This window comes from Serinus canaria, chromosome Z (assembly GCF_022539315.1).
Source record: "Serinus canaria isolate serCan28SL12 chromosome Z, serCan2020, whole genome shotgun sequence".
Lineage (NCBI taxonomy): Eukaryota > Metazoa > Chordata > Aves > Passeriformes > Fringillidae > Serinus > Serinus canaria.
The window spans coordinates 64,852,232-64,873,247 of NC_066343.1; the positions used below are offsets into that span (position 1 = coordinate 64,852,232).

General features: G+C 39.5%; 1 protein-coding gene across 9 annotated transcripts in view; it reads right to left on the bottom strand.

Annotated features, from left to right (window-relative positions):
• The window catches only part of RAI14 (retinoic acid induced 14), an 85,500-nt gene that overhangs the window by 12,964 nt on the left and 51,520 nt on the right, over window positions 1-21,016 (bottom strand). For all 9 annotated transcript variants that reach the window (XM_050986609.1, XM_030236928.2, XM_030236925.2 and 6 more), the window contains 5 exons: window positions 7,285-7,373; window positions 5,457-5,521; window positions 1,971-2,028; window positions 1,727-1,797; window positions 298-404 (listed from right to left, as the gene is read on the bottom strand). In XM_050986609.1, the coding sequence (XP_050842566.1) occupies window positions 298-404; window positions 1,727-1,797; window positions 1,971-2,028; window positions 5,457-5,521; window positions 7,285-7,373 (390 nt within the window). The remainder of the gene's footprint in view (window positions 1-297; window positions 405-1,726; window positions 1,798-1,970; window positions 2,029-5,456; window positions 5,522-7,284; window positions 7,374-21,016) is intronic.

Sequence of the window (21,016 nt, forward strand, 5' to 3'; positions counted from 1 at the left end):
GGATACTTAGAAAGTGATGTGTGGGTGAGTACTATCAATCATATTTGTACAGGAATCATTTAAATGCTCTGGTATCCCTCGGAAAATCTTACAGGCAGATTAGTTTTACAGCACACAGTTTCTGCTTCATCTTTTACTTCAATCAGAATTCTGTAAGCCTTCTCAGCAATCAGGATATGCTGTCTAGTACAGAAAGCATTATTTCACCTAACATCAACTATTTTGGGAAGGATTTGAGAAAAAATCTTCATTTGACAGTCAGCTTTGGTGAAGAGTCAACATGTTAACGTGCTGTACCTTCCATTTTTATCTCTTGTGTTGATGTCTGCTCCATGATCGAGAAGGTATTTGCAGACTTCTGTATGACCATTTTGTACTGCAAGCAGAAGAGGTATGTTCCCATCCTAGAAATGCATATAAAGAAACTATTAACAGTATTCCATCCACTTACAAAAACACACTGAGATTTAAAGTCAGCTACAAATTTTACCTTTACATAGCAAAAATGAGGTGCTACTAGCACATTTTTCCTGGGTACCATAAACATAGCTGAGTATGTTATAATTTCTTTCTTATCTGTTGAAGATGATGCAAAACACAGGGAGTAGGAACTTAAAACACAATTATTTTGAAACTACAAAATATCTCTCCATAGCTCCCTAACAAAAAAATGGTAATTTTAACTAAGTATTAGGCAAAAATACAACATTTCATGAAGTCGTGGAATAACACAGTTGGAAGACACCTTTAGAGGTATCTGGGGATTCTCCCACTTCTTTCTCAATCCAGAGCTAGGCAAAGTTCAAGTTCCAGCACATAGCTCAGAGTCTTGTCCAGTCATGTTTTAAGCATCTCCAAAGGTAAAGACACAGCTCTAGGTACCAGTTCCAGTGAGGTTATTTTTTTACTAGAAGCTAACTGGAATTTCCCAGTTAGGTCCACTACCCAAATTCTGACCATTCCTTATTACTTTGTCATGCACCCCTGAGGCTGGTCTCTCTCTCTTTCCTATACCTAGGCATGATGTAGCTCAGGACATTTTTAAGATACTCCTACAGCGTTAAGACTGAATGAACCTTTTATGCCTTTAAAATGCATCTGCTGAAATCTTAGATCACATGTCAGTGATATATTTGTTTTTGCAAGAAAGATCAGATATAGACCTAAGCCAAAACCCAACAAGTTTGAGTATCTTTATCACTTCCTGCCTGGCCTGTGCTTTACAGATCCCTTCCTTTTGTCATTAGGTTTTCTATCAGGCATCATTCCCAAAACCAGACCTGGCTGGTTGTAGACATTTCACAGCAGTGTCTCTGAGCCTTTGGAATATGTGAGGTATATTTGCTCCCCTCAGGCACATCATGCTCTGATTTGGCTTTGTGAGCATTTTGCAGCCCTTGGCCACATACTGGGCCTTTTCCAAAGCCTTCTGGGGACAATGGAAACAATTTTAATTATGTTTTGAATGTGTAAAAATTGATTCTAGCTATCTGTGCCAATGTCTCAACAATCAGCAAATCCTGCCACTACAGTATGAGATTGTGAAGTGCTTCCACACCTCTGCAATGGTAAGCTGCAAAAGGAAGTTCCTCCAGCAGAGAAACCCTGAAGGTGTGAGCACAGCATTGCTTTGAACTGCACCCAAGATGGAGCGCGCTAAGTCATGGAGTAACGGTGATGAAAGCTCTGAAGTATCTGTAGGACACAGAGGAGTGGAGGTACGTACCAAATCTTTGATGTTAATGGGACATTTGTGCTCACACAGGAGTTGAACTGCCTGAAGACACCCACATGCAGCTAAAACAAAATAAAATTAAATTTTAAAAAATCAAGGCAATTGTGAAAGTCCATGAAACCCCAATTTCAACATTTGTGCAGTATTACAGTGGGGCACAGAAAGAAATTCTAGGCTGATAAGCTAGGAATATCAAGCACAACAAAATAGTGCAAACTTCTATCAAAGAAGTTACCTGCATAATGTAAAGCTGTTTTCCCAGAATTGTCAGTGCTGTCAGCTGGGCATTTACTCTGCACAATTCAACAAGAAAAAGGAAAAAAAAAACAATTAGAGAAATACAAAGAAAATAAAACATATATTTTATATAGACAGAGTACTTAACATCTTTGCAAAAAGATTTACATGTTACTTCAGAGAAGAGCAGTGAAGGAAGGTACAGCTTCTCTCTCTACCAATCTGGCATTTCCTGTCTTCACACCAACTTATATTGAAGCCATAGGAAATCCTCATGGTTAAGACAACTATGCCTAAAAAATGCTATAGTTTCAGAATAATTTAAGTCAGTTAAAAAAAAATTCTCATAAATAAATCAGTAAATAAAATCTCTCCTTTGTTTCAGATTTATTTTTTTCTTTTTAACATTAGCATAAAAGCTAAAGCAAACACGTCCTAAGGCAATTTGTCCTGCATTTCATAGAACCATGCCAAAGTTTGGATTAGAAGAAAACTTAAAGATCATCTTGTTCCAACACCCTGCCATGGGCAGGGACACGTTCCACTAGACCAGGCTGCTCAATGCCCCATCCAGCATGGCCTTGAACACTGCCAGGGATGGGGCACCCATTACTTCTCTGGGCAGCTTGTGCCAGTGCCTCACAGTAAAGAATTTCTTCCTAATGCTGGTTCTAAACCTACCCTCCTGCAGTTAGAGGCGTTGCCACTTGTCCTATCATGACATACCCATGTAAAAACTCCCTCTTTGGTTTTATTATGTGGCCCCTTCAGATACTGAAAAGCAGCTCTAAGGTCTCCTGGGACCCTTCTCTTCTCCAGGCTAAGCACCACAGTCTCAGCCTTTCCTCACAGCAGACGTGATCCATCCCTCTTGATGCCTTAAGTTCTAGCTTTCATATTATCCAGAATCTGTACTGCATTAGCTCATAAGCCTGAACTCCACATAAAGTGTTAGCAAGTTCTCTTCAAAGTTTAGTTAGACAAAACAATCCTTTTCCAAGGATTTCCAAGGTATCCAAGGACACCTTTGCAGCTTCAGGCCTAAAAAGTACAAAGAACAGCAAATTGAGGAGAGCAGTCTGGGAGGATGGGACTTCATAACCTGAAGCTTAATGGGACGATTAACCCTGATATGTAAATGGACCAAAATTTATAAAAGTGAAAACTCATGACCCATTGTCTATCTTGGGTGCAGCCTCAGCCAGGCCCTTGTACTGTGCAGTGGGTACCCTTTGAAGGCCTTTCTAATGAATACCTACTTTATCCCTTTAACACTGTCCAGCCTCTGTTCTAGGTAGCCCCTCAAGGAATCTCTCTGATCACCTTCATTGCCCTCCTCTGGGCTGACTCCAGCAGGTCCCTGTCCCTCCCATGCTGGGAGCCCAGAGCTGGATGCAGTGCTCCAGGTGGGTCTCAGCAGAGCAGAGCAGAGGGGCAGAATCCCCTCCCTGCCCTGCTGCCCACGGGGCTCTGGATGCAGCCCAGGACACGTTTGGCTCTCTGGGCTGACACAGGTGCAGCACCAGCACTTGGCCTTGTTAAAGTTCATGAGGTTCCCATGGGCTGTCAAATGCAATAAGGGTTCATTAGCATTTTTAAAAATAAGCAACAACAATCCAGTTATACATTGTGGTATTACAATGATCAGATGCTACTGAGCAATCTAGACTTCAGAGCAATAAATAGTAATGAAAAAATTATTCAAATTCTTATCAAGGCTCATTTTGGTACAGAAGACTTTTGTTTTAATTACAGCAAAGAAAGAATATTATGGAAACCTAGGTTTATTTTGGTTGGAAATAGCCATCATGATCATTAGTATTAACCCGGTACTGGCAAGTTAATCACTGAGACATGTCTCACATCTACACATCTCTTAAATCCCTCCAGGTGAAGAAATTTTCCTCTTTTCCAACTTCAAGCTCCCTGGGTGCAACCCAAGGCCATTTTTACTTTGTGATATGGTCTAATCTAAGCCTCCTTTTCTCCAGGCTAAATGCCATCAGCTCCCTAAGCTGCTCCTCACAGGACTGGCTCTCTAAATCCTTCACAAGTTTCAAAGCTTTTCATTGGACAGTTGGTTGCTTTTGTTTCTAGAAAACAAATACTGTAACTTTTGACTTTTACATGCAGCACTGTCTCCAACACACTTGTGATTATCTAAGAAAACATGATCACACAGACCATTGCATCCTGTAACAGAAATGTCATGATTCTGCCTGTGTAAAATAATTATTCAGCCTGTTTTAGCTCAACACCAGTCAGACATGCCTTGCACACACACTTTTGTCCACAGAAGATAAACCTAAGAGCATGAATTACTGGAGGATATCATCAACAGATCTGCACTTAGGAATGTATTTATAAACCTGCATTTTGGGATAAAAGCAGAAAAACATCAACAAAAGCAGCTCCTTGGTGCTAGGCACGGCTGGTTCTGAGCTGCCTGCGATGCCAGCAGTGACGGCCTGATGGCGACGTGGATCGGGGCTGAGGATAACCCTGGGCAGACCGCCTGCAAGGGGCGTGCATTGGGAATCAGTGAAACTGGACCCTGAGCTGTCAGAGAACACTGACAGAGGTCAGTCACCGGACAGCTGGAGAGCCCTGAGGCAACCAGGGAAAAACAATCTGGAGGCTGGGATACAGGATCCATTCTCTTTCTGCACCATCATGTTCCAGCTGGGCTGTTAATCATTATTTCATCTGCACTCTCAGTCTGTATTTCTTATTTTATCTGAGATCTGATAACTACAAACTCAGAAAAATCTGTTCTGTTTCTCTGATCACCACCATGAAAAACTTACCGGGATTTCTGAAATGGAGTTGAGATGGATAACATCTTTTCTTACTAACACTCATCTTCAACACAATGAGACTTTTTTGTTCATCCTCACTCTTTTGTTTTTCTTATTTTCTCTCCCCATTCTTTCAACTCCCTTTCTAACCCCTCACTGTCCTTTACCTCCTTTCATTGAAGATTCTATTATTTCCATATTATTTTTGGATCTAAACTACTTTGTTTTTGTCTCTATTTCACTTTAAACTTGAAAATTTAATTCACTGTTTCTATGGTGAACAGACAGAAAGCATTCCAGTGGAACATTATCAGAATTCCCCCAGAAGTGAAAAACCTTTTCCCCTGTAACTCTTAATCCACCTAATTCCAAGTTGTCCAACCACACAGACAAAACACAGGAAGTTAAACTGAAGCTACAACCTACTTGAAACCCAACCAAACTATGTCAGAGCAGCTGGCCATGGTATTTGCAGACCACTCAGGGAAGATACACTGTTTTCTATCATCCATTCACAGTGCCTACAAGGTCCTTAAACTCTTTATGTTTAAACTCTTAATGCACCTCTCTTGATGCCAAGGACATAGAACAGTATAGACATGTGGTGCAGATTATTAGCATAAAATGAGTCTAATGACAGCAAATGAAAATTTCAAAAATCAAAATTAAATTGATTTTTCTTTTACCTGAAGTAACTTCTTAACACAATCAGGGTGGCTGTTCTTTGCTGCAAGATGTAAAGCACTGTGCCCTAAAAGAATAAAAGCAAAGCAAATTAATTATTCAATCATGGCAAAGCACAGGAATAAAATCTTCCATGTCAAAGGAAGATTTTTTTTCAAAGGAAAAATCTTGAATTATCTGTCTTGTTCCTATCATGACACATAAAAAGTAAAGGTAGAAAAAAATCAAGTAAAACCTTCATGAAGCAGAACGTCTTTACTACCTGTTGTTCAGGCAAGTTACAGAATAATCTTTAAGTCTTAATTCATATAAAGGAGTGACACAAACATTGTGTCAGACTACACTTAGGAAGAAGCAAGTCTAAAATTGTACATTATGTCTTGTTTCTTAGAAAACAATTTTCCTGTATAACACAGCCTCCCTTGCACACAGATCTCTGTTGGTGTCATGATTTTTGCTATTTGGCAATGAAAATGTACCCAGCATCAAGAGCAAAACCTGCCAGATTCACCACCTACAAATATATTAAGTTGGTGTCACCCACGAAGTAGACACAGAAGACTCAAACACAGGCCTGCTTTGGTTTGCACCTCACAGATTTCCTATTCCCTATCAAACACAGGTCTGCATTGGTTTACATTTCACTGAATTAATGATGATTTAATGATTATGGATTTATGATGAAACACTGAAGTCTCTCCTCCAGCTTCATCTTACAGAGCATCTGAAAGATTGATTACCAGACAGCAAAAGCAGAAATTATCCATGCAACTAAGAAGGACCCAGGATTTAATACTCAATAAAGACCAAGAAACTTGTGACAGGAAACTGTCATTGCAAACGGTGTGGCTTTCATATTGAAGGATTTCACTAAAGAGTACTGGGCTGACACTTTCAGGTGGAAGTAAGCAAGCAACCTTTTACTACCCAAGTGACCAATAAATCATCAGGCAAGGGGAAGCATGAATTTGGAATTATAGTCTGCATCCGGTACATATATTCCCTTATCATTACATAAAATACGAATGCTTCTTCCACTATCACAGACACTTCTTTATATAGAGAGACAAATGATTCCCACAGATGACAGAGATTCCCTCAGGCTGCAGTAAGTTTCAAAATGGAACCCATGAGCCCAGCAATTACAGATCATTACTGGAAAGACAGAATGCTGACAGGTCATCCAGGTGGCTCAGCTAGCCAGAGAAAATGCTGGGCACAGATTCCGAAGATGTGTCAACTGAAATCTATTAAGAAGAGTTTGCCAGTTTCAAATTCAGCTCCCATCATTCTCCTAGAAGAGCAGTAATTAAGCACAGGACTTTTGAGAACTGAGACATCATACTTAACAGCTCTCAGCTCTGTTTCGGCCTGTATCAGCTGTTTTCACTGTGTCATAATCCTGATGAAATGTCTTACTGCAACTCCTGTAAAGTTAATGGGATTAATAGCTTGGATAAACATGAAAGTAAAACTGAAGATCTTGATGCAACCTGTAATAATAAGAAGAGGTGGGGGAGTGTAATTATTTTTTTCTCTTTATTTCTTCATTTAAAAATAACAATTTAAAAAATCAAGCAAATACTTTATATCTGGGGCCCACTACAAATGCTGAAATTCATTGGATTAGGACAAAAGTTTTTAAGGACTTTAGATTCTGAATTCTCTGTGCAGGAAAGCAAATATGCCCAAACTTGCAAGTGTTACAACTGCTTTTCCTACAGGGTTTGTGGGGGAAAGCAAAGCTGTCAAATCTGTGTTTTCACTCTGCACATCAGTAACTACAAAAGCAAATTGAGTGTATCATGCTACTTGTATAGAGAGACATACCTGCACCATCTTGGGCTGTCACATCTGCACCATGTGTCACCATGATCCTGAGGCACTCTCCATGCCCTTTCATGGCTGCCAGGTGAAAACTGGAAGAGAACATTTGCATGTCTTTTATTATCATTAAAATATATTTTCTCTTTCATTCACTAACTGCACACTGGAAAGTTCTTTCCTCCCAGGAATAATTCCTTTTGGAATCTTTCCATTTCCTCCCAGGAAGATAACAGCTCTGGAAGTGAGATGGCACATCAGAAAGACTTTGTAGCCATACTTCCATACTGCAGGTCAGATAATGTGCTCATTTTGGGATCCTCATTACGAGAAAGATGTTGATGTGCTGGAACATGTCCAGAGAAGGGTAACGAGGATGGCAAAGATTTGAGAACAAGTTCTATGAGGAGCAGCTGAAGGAGCTGGGGATGTTTATTCTGGAGAAAAGGAGGCTCACAAGGGACCTTATGACTCTCTACAGCTGCCTGACAGGAGGGTGTAAACAACTGAGCATTGGTCTTCTCTCCCAGGTAACTCAGGATAGGATGAGAGGAAATGGCCTCAAGCTGCACCAGCAGAAGTTAGATTGGGCATGAGGAAATATTTCTTGACTGAAAGGGTTGTCAAGCACTGGAAAAAGCTGCCCAGGGAGCTGGTGGTGTTACCATCCCTGGAAGGCTCTTGGACATATTTAAGAGACAGGCAGATGTGCCACTGGTGGGGGAACACTGTTTAGTGGTGGGCATGGGTTGCTGGGTTAATGGTTGGACTCAGTGATCTTAGAGGTCTTTTCCAACCTAAACAACTCCATGATTCTATGGTTTTACGTGGGCTGCTGTCTCATCAGCTCACATCATATACTTTATGTACATGGAGTCCCACACAATTTCCAAACTTATGTCCCTAGTGATGTAATATAACCCCAAAGAATGCCTGGGCTTGGGGAATTAATAAAGAAAACAATTATAATAACTGACTTTGTTCCAGATATTTTAGTAAGACTTAGTTAGATTTTCCCTTTTCAGTGCACAAATTTAGTTCCTCTAAAACATGATTCTGCAATTCCTTAATTAAACTACCTCAAGTTGTACTTCTGCACTGCTCTTTATAAAGCTCATCTTTCCTTCATGTTGGGTGGGGGAAAACACTTTACTGTCAGTATCACCTGGAGAAATCAAAGCTACTGAAAATTTGGGAGATTGTGTCAGAGATGTATTTTTTCCACTTGTGGTTTTACTGATCACCCCAAGCATCTGCTTGCTTAAACTATGTGAAGCTGCAGACATTACCAACCACACCACAGCAGGATGCACTTCCAAGCATCAATTACCTAAGATGTAATTACAGAGCAAACCAAAGAAATTATACTGAATTCAAGCCTTTTTACAGCTGAGATTTTATGTTTGACATCCTCAGGCTGGGTACATCAAGATTCACAGAAGCAGTGCTACAGAGATGCTGCTGACTTCATTCTGCCCTGAAGCAAAAATGAAGGGAAAGCTTCTGAAAACAGAGAAGTTTATGTCCTCCTGATGCATAACATGCCAAAGTTGTCAAGTTTTAAGATATGGGACATCCTGTTACCATGTGAGTCCTACCAACATCAGCCTGATATGCACAGAGAATTTTTTTCAGTGGGAGTGATGTAAAACAAATTTAAAGACAAAACACTTCTAATTACTATTTCTTTGTGTGTGGAAAGTTAGAACCATCATCAAACATGCACCAAACTGAAAGAGCCAGTATTCCTGGGATGGTTTCTAATATCTTTTGAAGGAGGTATTAATTTTTAAATTATCCACCCCTGTGTAAAAGGGATTTTCCCCTGGAATGTAAAAGAAACATCATAAATCACAGAGCCACATCAACTACTACATTTAGGAGTTTATATTTTGAACAACTGCTTCCCTTAAGTGTTAAAGCTAACACTGAAAGCTCAGCCTGCTAACCAGGAAAGCTTGGAACAACAAGCAGGAATGAAATGGGTATTTCAGACACAGAGTCTGTGACCTACAACACCATGTTTCTCTAAGCCACAGACTTCATGAAAACTCAGCAGAAAAAGAGACTAACAGACAGTACCTGGAAAAGGGAGGAGAATTAATCAAAGCAGGAGAAGTCCCAGAACAGAGCTGTCTATCAATTACAGCAAATACCTCACTTTCTAGAAGGAGTCCTTCCTTCTATACTGGCTGCTGCTGATTGCAAATGGCAGACAGACAGTGCTTAACTCTTGAACTTTTCTTTGCAAATATAAAAGCATTCTGTGTGTTCGTCCTGTGAATTCTACCGCCATAAACAAACAGAAGAGTTAACATGTCCAAGCGCTGCTGCTGTCTGTTCTCCAGTCATTCAAAATCAAAACTTCATGTACTTGGTGACCAATGCAAAGTTGTGTAAACATTCTTTGGAAGAAGTGGTTTCTCAGGCTCTGGGAAAATGACTGGGGGAGGGACACAAGAGGAGTCTGACAAATTCCAACACCTCTAATTTAGCCAGCACAACATACCAGCAAAATAACAAAACACATTCTGATACATTTGTGTAAACACAAAATACAATCAAATTCACATATATTAGGAAGACTGTGAAGCACACACTTGGCTAACTTACATTTGACAATATAGTAACAATAAATACCTGAATAATAATAACTTGGATAAATCTGGGGCACTGAGATTTTTATGGACAGACTTTGTAGTACGGTGCCAAATGCAACATGAACACGCAAGTGCTAAAGAAGTTTTATTTAGGTAAAATCTGACTGCAAAAAAATATCAGAGAAAATTAAAAATAACTCTTTTCAGGCTGTGCTCCTATGAACACATGAATCCCACCAACAAAAACAATTCCCATGGCAGTTCTCAACAACTCATCACACACACAGATGTTTTATTTCACAAAGAATGACTTGTGATGTGTCTCCTCTCTGCATCCTTGTTTTGGTACTATCTCTCACATAAACCTGTAGTGAGATATTTTTTCCTTAACAGTCTCAAAGCAATTGGAAGGGAATGGGGGATATGGTTACTTAACTGCTGATTTAGTAAACAGAGTCCTGCTCTATCAAGAGAACAACTCCAGAATGGAATGAACCTATTACAATCATATTTAAGCTATACTCTATTAATGTTGGACAAACCCTCCCACTTAAGAAGCAATTCTGATTTTAAAGTTAATAGCCCCTGCTTTGGTTTGGGGTTTTTTTTGTGGGGGTTTTTTCTTCTTTTTTTTTTAAGGTGTTTTGTTTTTAGTTAAAAAACCCAAACAAACAAAACAGCTGACTCAAAACAAACAAAGAAAAACCCCAAACACTTGAGTAGTAAATACTGAGGAATCCTATATAGCAAGACAGGCTCTTGAAACAAAGAAGACTGTAGACATTCACTTCAGAATAATTCCTAACAAGCTACATAATTTACTAAAATATTTGAGGCAAAAACTGCAGATTTCCAAATACTGGAGTTCTCACCATCAGGATGCCTTAAGGAGTGATGCATTTTACTTGCATCTCCTATGAATAAACTTTCCTTGATATGAAAGCAAACAACTTTTCCTCCCATTTCCTGGTTGTGCAATGACTTAGGTAAACAAAAACAAACATGTAAGGCTTTATTTGGGCCACCCCGAGGCTTGGATTCTCATTCAGCTGAAAATCCCATTACAACATAGTTCATTTTCCCTTCACAATAGATAAGCCTGTTACTGCCACTTAGAGCCACATCTTGATAGCCCAGCCAGAACTGTTTTGAGACAGATTACTTTTATTGCTGTAAAACATTTCTGTTCTTCCTGAGGAGCAGGATGGTCTCTTTTTATTGTATCCAGACATTTCAATGAGCAGAGGAGCAGCTACCATTCCCAGTGGTTCAAGACCCACATCCGAAGCTTATGGAAGATGAGTAGGCTCACACTACTTTTTCCTACTGGGAATGTACAGGTCTCATAATTACTCAGTACTTAACAAGAAAAGGTGAAAAATTATATAACTTGTGAAGAATGCAAAGCCCAATTGCAGTAAACAAACTTTTAGAGTAAAAGCGAACTCATTTCATGACATTCAGGTTCAACTGAAGAACAGCTACACTACTATCACCTCAAAATCTTGTCAAGACCTCAAACTTCTTGACCTGAAGTGTTACCCAAATAAAACCCCCACACTGATAGAGGTTTTTTATGATGCTTGCTGCCTGAACAGAGGGCACAGCTGTGTATGACATTCCTGAACTCTGAAGCAGCAGATTTTTTTTACCAATATAAGATGTCCACGGGTGAAGCACTTACATCTGTCCTAAACAAGCCCATGCCTTACTCAGGGCAAATGACTTTTTCCATGTTTTGGTCATAATATTAAACCAGGAAGGGAATGAAGACTTCTTTGACCAGCATCCAACAGACAAAGCACAAGAGTTCAGATATGGCCAGTCTTTGCCAAAAGACCAAAAATTTGTATTTTCAAAAATTATTTACATGTCAGTCTAACTCAAGTGTAATTTTTACTACTCAGCTTGCATAAAACTTTTCTTTACAAATCATTACACCATAAGTAGAACAGAAATAATCCATATTTAGGGGTTAGACTTGTAAAACTGTAGCTGATGGCAATTGCTAAGGTGGTATTAGCAGTAAGACATGGCTCTGCTTATTCAGGTTCTTTGCTTAACCATTTGCAGAGCTGCTTCCTGCAAATCCTCTTACTGAATGGTATTTTGACAGCTGGCTTAAAACAACTGGGTGGTCCATATATCTAGGGGAAGTGCCACAAAAGGAAGAGAAACATGATAAAATCAGAAAAAATAAATATCAAGTTTTAATTTAGGACAATAACCTTCTAAAAAGAAATTATCATTTATGAAAAGAAAAATGGTGGGGGAAAAAAGCAGAAGAATTACACCCAACGAGAGGGCTCAATCTCTGGCAAGGTCATGCTCCAGAGCTTTTTCTGGGCAGAATTAAACTTCTCTGTAATACAGATTTTCTCCAAGGCCTCAAAGCACTTCAACACACTACTTACCAAAATCCAAAGCCAATAAGGAATTTGGCTGAATTATGGATGCTAAGTGAATATTGTATTTGCTATTTCCTATTATGACAAACATGGAACCCAGTCAAACTTACATGCAAGCGTAGAATACTATTGTTCTCTGTAATTTCAATTTGAGTGCTCTGAAAATATTTTAAGTGCAATAATGTTTGAAAAACACTATGAACTCATATACACTCATTGTCAAGGTTTATTTTGAGTAAAAACATCCCTCCCCAAGGCAGATCATTCTTCTTCATTTTCTAATGGATGTCAACCCTTTGTTGACTTTTAAAAAGTCTAACTAGCCTTCCAACAATTTGATGATTTATAGTTTCCCCACCAACCAATACCTTCACACAAACAAACAAGAATGACAATATAAAGCTGCATAGAGACCTTGTATTGCTGATTAAATGAAAGAAAAAAATTAGAAATTAAACATATTAAAGCTTTGCTACTACCAGATCAGACAGGCAAGCAATTCACCAGCTATCTCAGTCACAAAGTGACTTACTGATAGTGTGGCTGACTTTCTGAACTAACTGGAACTTTTAAATATTTTAGAAGCAGCACCTAGCTTACATTGCTATCCCTCAAGGGCCCAACTCCTCTTCAATAACAACAGAAGTAAAATAAACACAGTAGATGACTTCCAGCACAGGCTGAGTGGCAGAAGCACCAAGATCTGACCTGAAGGAGAAAGGGCCATGAGCTACCACTAGAGCACATTCTGTGCATGAAGAGAATAGCTGGAGTCACACAGGAGGAAGTCCAGTGTGGCCTCCTCTCACATGTAACACCATAACCAGTCACTGTAGTAGAATACGGTTTACACTGATCTGTGAAGGGCTTGAGAATTTATCAGCATGAAAACAATTTTGAAAGTAAGCCCTTTTTGACACAACCCAAACCTAAAAATGGAGAAATTACCACCCTCAGATTAAAGGATTGGGAAAGCTCCATAGCAGTTCTGAAATGGGAGGTGTCTTCTGCCTTCCTCTGCAAGCCCTCTCTGGGGGTTGTGCTTCCTCCTTGTACCAGCACAGGCAGGCAGGGAACTGCGTGGCTAGTGAGCAGGCACAGGGAAAAAAACCCATTGAAAACCAAAGCTGCCTTCCACTGTTTCATCACACGGCACAGAAAAATACGTGAAAAATACGGAGCAGCATACAGAATTTCACCTTAAACCTAAAATTGAACCATGATTTTTTTTGCTATGAAAGTCAAAGGGATCTTCATCTTTTCCTGACTGCATTACCAAGATACTGACACTCATTTGGGACAATATGTGTTGTAGGGAGAACTAGTAATTTAGTTATGGAGGAGCCATACTGATATTTGGCAGATCAGACCGTCTTAAAAGAAAATCAGACATCTACAGGCAATCACTATCAAAACTTACCAGTTCTTTGGGGATTTTTATTCTTTTCTTTAAACAAATAAAAATTCCAGCTTCACACTGCACCCATTTTACCTATGTCCAAGAGCAACTGTAAAAAATGTGGCTTTTCAATAATGGTGGCACTACATATCATTATTATGTCACTTGTATATATGCAGCCAAGAGTTCAAAAATTATCTTAGGAGGAAGAAAGGAAATACTTTTTGTTTTCAAATCAGAGCTGGCACCAGTACAAGCTGAGAAAATTATGTTTTTTTAAGAGTTTTAAAACATTTAGGCAATGAGTTGCTGCAAACAACTTTTAGAGTGCAGTGCAAGATTTTAAGAAGTTGACAGAGCCAGGTACGGATTTACCAGGAGCTGTGTGAGATTATTTTCCCCTCTCTCCCCTTTAGCATCAGCCAGAGTAAAGTGAACACAGCCTGTGTCCTTCTATTTTAATATGAGATGGCATCCGCCCTGCCCCAGCACACACAGGACCCTCTAACAAAAATCCTGCATGCCCCTTCTGTGTTAGCATGTATTTTGGGACAACTGTCAAAAACCAACAAAACCAAAAAACTCACCACTGAAACTGAAACAATGCAGTTTTCATACAAAGTTTCCATCTTTGCATCACAGCATAAAAAATCTTGTTTCAATCACACACACCTCAAGCTATAGAACATGAATAAAAGGCAAGCCTCTTTAATGGCTCTTTTCTTATAAAAAAGAAGCAATTGCATCATGCAACACAGGAGTTGGCAAGCTACAGACTCCTGATTTTAGCCTTCAAACTCAGCAAAATATCCACCCAGCTGCTCTTCAGAGAGATTTCTGGGATCCCCAGCAACTTAATACTTTTCTTTCTCAGGTTGTGCTCTAGCAGTTCCATTTTCACACACAGTTTTCTTTGGCAAACTCTATTACCACATTAACACAAACTCCCACTTCAAGTCTGAAATTTATGGACTTTCCTTCCATGTACCATTAATTGTAAACACAAGTGCTCACAATTTAGATTTACCACATAAAGTTTCTTGCACAGTGTCTATTTTAAAATTCCTCAGGAACTAATGTCAGCGAAATGCAACAGAGATTCTGCAAGCAGAAGCTTCATGGCATTCCTAGATGTTGACAGAAAGTCTGAAATTTAGACATACTGTTTTATTTTTGGAGTAGTAAAAAGTACTACTTTTTAATGTAGTAATTTTTAAAGTAGTACTTTTTAAAAGTACAAAAAAAAAATGGAGTTCTAGGGTAGAATAATTAACAAAGTATGACAAATGACAAAGTCTCAGAAAGCATAAAGAGCCCAGAAACCTGTGCAGTGTGGCCTGAGCCTCCAAAGCCAAGGAAGGCAGAGACGTAGGGAAGATTACTTCCAATGGTTTCTTGAAGACCACATCCCATGTATAAAGTCCAAACAGGCGCTCAGTTGCCTTCTCAGTATACATGCCCAAAGGCACAACATCTGAGGATGTGCCCAGGTAAAGATGACTTTCTTCCAGAAGCTGGGTAAAACCATCTTCAGGCCTTTCAAGGCCCAACAAAGTTCAAAGTTAAAATTAAGCCCAAAAAGGAGAGCAACGACTACATCCTCCAACACAGCTCACTTGGAGTTGCTGCCTGTGGGTCAGCAATTGCTGATAATCACCTTTGTATATGGAAAATAGTGAATTAGAGCAATGTAATCCTGAACCATGTTGGCATAACAACTTGGACAGGAAAAGGCTCAAAAGAGTGAGAGCAATTGAGTAAAGGTTAATCTAAACCAAATATTTTTGCAGCATGAAAATCCAGCAAGACTTAAGAACTGCAGCTAGTGCTCCAAGATGAGCAGAAATATCCTTATGAACCTGAGAGATATTGACAAGTGATAGCTCAGGATGTTGTCCTTGATGTTTCTGTACCATTTTTTCTGTACTTCCCATCTCTTCAGATTTGAAGCAACTGTTTGGATGTACTTATTTTTTTATGAAACTGTACAAAATGAACTTCTCTTACTTCATGGGATATTTGCAAACCAAGTGCAACAACATGTATTCACAGCAATTACTCTACTTGTAATACATTCAAACACCACTGGTTAATATGACCACTTCTAATTTTTTTTTTTAAACTCTTTGGATAATTATGGCAATATACTTTTTATTTTGTATTTCAGAACCTACTTAAGGTTCAAAGTTTTGTAAGAGGAACTGGGACTGGGTCACAGGCATGAGCAACTTCAGAGTTTTCTGAATTTTTCAGTTACTTTCCAGCTACCTTTTAGCAGTTTCTTAACACAGGACCTGTAAAGAAAGTAGCAGAAAACTGAGTGAAACATAAGTCCAGTAAATAAGCAGCCACCAACACAGTCTATTGCCTGAGATCTCAGTTTGAATTTTGAAAAATACTTAAGTAAATTCAACATTTGCACATTGCTCTATTTCGGCTGTCTGTTCCTCTTCCTAGATTAGAGTACATTTTAAAGCCAGTAACAGCCAGTGGGCATAATTAAAATCTACACATCTACACATTTGGTTGCATAAGTCTTTGAAAAACATGTAAAACAACTGCAGCCCATTATGTAGATATAAATCTGAAATACAACTGCAGCCTTAACCCTGTCCCCTCCAGCCTTGAAGAGGTTGATTCTGGCCCAACCCATGAGAGGCATGCTTCCCTCATGGCTCTCCTGCCAGCTCAGATGGGACAAGTGCAGGGAAAAGCCACAGCATTCCCCACGGGAAGCTGGGGCACTGGGTTTTGCCTCCACATGAGCCAAACTGCAGCTGTTTCATCCCAGGCATACAAAAACTCCCAATCATCCAGGCTCTCCTCTGATCCAAGCAACTGACAAACTTGTTGAAAGCCAGCCAGGTCTGGCAAAATCTGGGTATTCGGCAACTCTGCAAATGGAGCTGCATCAACAGGGAATTCCAGTGGCTGCCTGATGCTGCCTTACAGGTTTGGCCAATCTGCCTGTGAGCAGGAGGCACACAGGCTGCCCAAACATGAGTACAAGGGCCCTTCAGAAGAGGATTTGCTTCCCTCTGAGAAGGCAGCCACACTAAAAGACAATGAAATATAAAAGCTCTTAAGAATAGCCATCAGCTGTGTGAAAAAGCAAATTTAGAACAGAAGACACAAGCTGGCTCAAGAAATTGCAGACTGATTGTTTTGTCTTTGAACTGTAGATATCATCTGCACGAAGCCCCATGCATGTAAGATGCAAAATCCATTGGGAGGCCTCTTAATGCTCAGAGAACTTTATATGGAATAGGGAGTTTGTTTTTTAAATACATGGAATTTGTTTGATTTATAACATAGCAAATCACTAAAGAGATAAAGTAAAAAGTTTTGGATCTTTGTAACTGAAGTACAACTAAAGATGATTAATTTCTGTCTCTTCAGAAGATGGCCCCTTCTCTTTTTTTTTTTTTTTTTTCCTAATAACATGAAGGTACAAAAATGCTAAAATATCCTATAAAAATTGCTTTAAAAATGTGTATAACAGAGCCTGGATGCTCTTGATTTCAAGTCCTGTCAAAAGTGTAGGCAAGAACTAAAAACTGGATCATGATATTTTCCAACCCTAGTTGGAAGGGTCAAGTGAGGGGTCAAAACCATCAGAAATGGTCTACACAGTTTCAGTCAAGAGCCAGGAACAAACCACTATCATGAATTCCCCTGCCCAGATCTCATTTAAGAGCCTGCATTATTGTCAATACAGTGGCATTTTTAGGCAGTGTGGGTTTTTTCATGTATCGCCATGATTTGATTAGGAAATCAAAGTTAAGTATTGCTCCTCTGTTGTGGAGATAAAAGCACTCTCTCTCACCATACATTAACAACCAGCTCATACTGAACATAATAGAAAGTTAATTAGCCCAATTTAGTATCCTGGCAGTGGACACATTCATCCAGCCATGGCCTAGAGTTTCATTAGCATTTCTGAGCATTTGTCTAAAGTGGAAAGCAATTCTTCAGGAAACTTAATACCAACATCTTAATTAAATTATATCCTTAGCAATGCTGCAGGGCAGGGGAGGGGACAAAAAACGAACAATCATTATTTGAACCTAAAAAGAACTTCAGAAAAGATTTAGAAAGACAAGAGCTTTTACACCCAGTTCTCCCATGGAAATAAACTTCACAAGACATTTTGGAATAAGAACCAGATTTCAGCTGTCTGTTGGATAGAGATAAAACAAAGGTTGAGATCCCTGTGGTCTTTCTTACTTTGTCCATGTTCAGAAACCTAGACATTATTGCGACCATCTGGACCATCAGAAATTAAATACTGTGATAAAAGTAAATTTTTTTTTTCCTCAGAGATCAAATCAATGCACAGCTCTTCAGCAGCCAGACCCTTGCACTTGTGTGCATCTACGTGATGCACTTTTACAGCCAACTTCTCTACCTGGGCAGCGATTTCTTGCCACAGTTCAGCAGCCCAGATGGGTTTCCCTCTGCACTGCCAATTGCTCCTTTTCTGTCGGTCCAGACACAACCACAGAGTGTTTGCCAACATCTACAAGTCAGTGTAGAGGAAGAGCACTGTTCATTTCTCTCATTCAGCAATACATAAAGCCAGCAGGCTTTATACATAAAGCTCTGCAACCTGTGTTCAGTGCCCACCACTTCTGAGGCAGCTCAAACTCCTTCATAAACTTCCAGAATCTCTTTCTCAGCTGAGGTATAGCTGGCCTCAAATCCTCTGTATCCCAGACTTCAGAAGCCAAGAGGTCATCCTCGAGTCTCTCTGGGTCCCTTCTGCCCCAGGCTCAAGGAAGGACCATTCTCCCAGGCTGCAGTGCACAGCACATTCCTTACATCCTGCCCCATTCTGACTAGCCCAAGGGCTCCTGCACAGGCAATCTCCTGCTAATTTGTCCAAAAGCTTCTTGTTAGTCAGGACCCCATTTGAGATCATGCTTCTGTGTCACTTGACAGAGAGGGCTGACAATCTGACTGTTCTCTGGAATATGCATTCTCCAAACCCCACAGTGCTTAGGAAAGTCTGTGCTTCCTTCAGCGCAGACTTTCCTAGTAGGCAGGGACATAGCTGCTATTTTGTTGGCCACACCCACTGGAATCCAACGACTTCTATCCGCCCTTTTTATTCCTAAAACCGAATTTCCTGAGCAGGTCCCTTGACCTTACTTTGCTTTATGGTCTGCAGGGGAAGCCGTGTGAGGAGCGGCTGAGACTGACAGGACACCTCAGTGCAGTTACAGCACCCTCCCAAGTGGAAGCAAGGTGGGGACAGGCACTGATCTCTGCTCTGTGGTGACAGTGACAGGACCTGAGGGAACAGCCTGAAGTTGTGTCAGGGGAGGTTTAGGTTGGGCATCAGGAAAAGGTTCTTCCCCAGAGGGTGGTTGGGCGCTGGAACAGGCTCCCCATGGAAGTGGTCATAGCACCAGCCTGACAGAAGTCAAAATGTCTGGATGATGCTCTCAGCACAGGGTCTGACTCTTGGGGTGTCTGGTGCAGGGACAGGACTTGGACTTTGACGATCTTTGTGGGTCCCATCCAACTCAAATTGTTCTATCATTCTATGTATTCTTCCAATAGCTTCTTTTAAGGTAAATATTATTACATAGAAGGAAACATTCTCTCTCAAAGGTAATTAAAATATTATCTGCTTTTTGAAAAGTGATGTTCTTCATCCACTTGCCTTCACCTCCTTATTCAGTAAGATCCAAAAGGAAGAAAACAAAAATGAATACTATGTACATAAAAAATATCAAGTATTTGCAGTTGGAATACGCTCTGAAATTTATTTTTAGTTCAGCCTCCAAGGCATGAACAGTCTCTTTCAAATGAAAATATATCTTTTCTATTAACTGCTATTGGCAGTAGTTTTGTGAAAGAGTCCTTAAAGCACAAATTTGCAGTGGTTTCTAAAGCTTTTTTGTACTATTGTTAGAGTAATTTTTTTGAACAACAACTGATTCAATTGCAGATTAAAAAAATGTACAGAGATCTATTGTTTCACTTAATAGCCAAAAGCATTTAATTCTAGTTTAGTACCTTGCAGAAACATGCAAACATGGCAGTAATGGACTGGCACACTGACAAAATAACACAAAATAACTTCAGGACAAGGAAGTGCTACCATTTATACACTGTAAATCCTTTCCAAAATCATTCCCCCCACCCCCATCCCCCCACTTCCCCTCAATAATGGCAGTAGCTTCTTAAAATAACAGCTCATTTGAACACTTGATCCTGTGGAAAGTGCAGGACATGAATGAATCCAATCCTATCATTTCCAAAAGGAATCTGTTGAAAACCTTTTTTTTGTTAGTTTAAGTGGATTTAAATGATCAAATTCCAAGCTGGAAAGCCACATTTTTTGTTTAAGGAAGCTGGACCAAAAGAAAAAACAACCACTAAGTTAAGATTACAATGACAGAGTCAGATTTCCAGATAGGTTCTATTACAACTATGCTTGGCAATAGTCTGTGCTATGTAAGTGGGAGCAACAATGGGACTGTGTCAACTTTTGCCAAAGATGGATTTGCTCCATGGCCTTAAAAGTGATTTATTGTTTATAGAAAGAACTTAGTCAAAGGCAGGGTGACGGTGTGGAAAGTCAAGTAAGTCTTAAAAAACTATAATTTCATTATTCTGACAAGGTCTTTTTAAGTACCTTTTTTAAAAGAGATACTGCTGAGGAGTTAAACCTCCTAATGAAAATTTGTAAATATTATCTCTAAGAAATACCTACCTTAATAGTAGATACCTTAAATTAATGAGGTACCTAGACCTCATTACTTTAGGCACCTCTATTTTACTGCATATCAACAAGTCACAAAATAAGGGACCTAAATGACAGGGACTAAAAAGGACACAAAAAGAAATTTAGGAGGCAATGGTCGAAACTGAGCCAAAGCTGGAGCACATCATAGCAGGACTCAGTGGAATGATGCATACTGTACACAGCAGGACCAATAAAGAATACCCTCAGAGCTAGTCTTGTTCAAGCATTTTATATTAGAAGCCATCTAATTATAAAATGAAAACTTAAAAGTACCTCTCTAAGCATGAAAAATTATCCTCTCCACCTTCTGTTTAAAATAATGAACTTCATTACTATATCTCAAGAATCTGGACAGCACTGAAAATTTTGTTTGTAGGGTTGTTAACAAAAAGACTGAGAAAGAAAAGTCTTAAAAGAAACACGTCACACCTTAAGGGTACAGACAATGATGGAGCTAACAAACCTGTATTGCAATGTGTAATTGTTTCTCCTTTTTGCTTTCAAGCACATTCCAAAGTCTTTAATCTCATTTTGCAGTCTGTTACATAATTGAATCCACCGCGTTCTTCTGGTT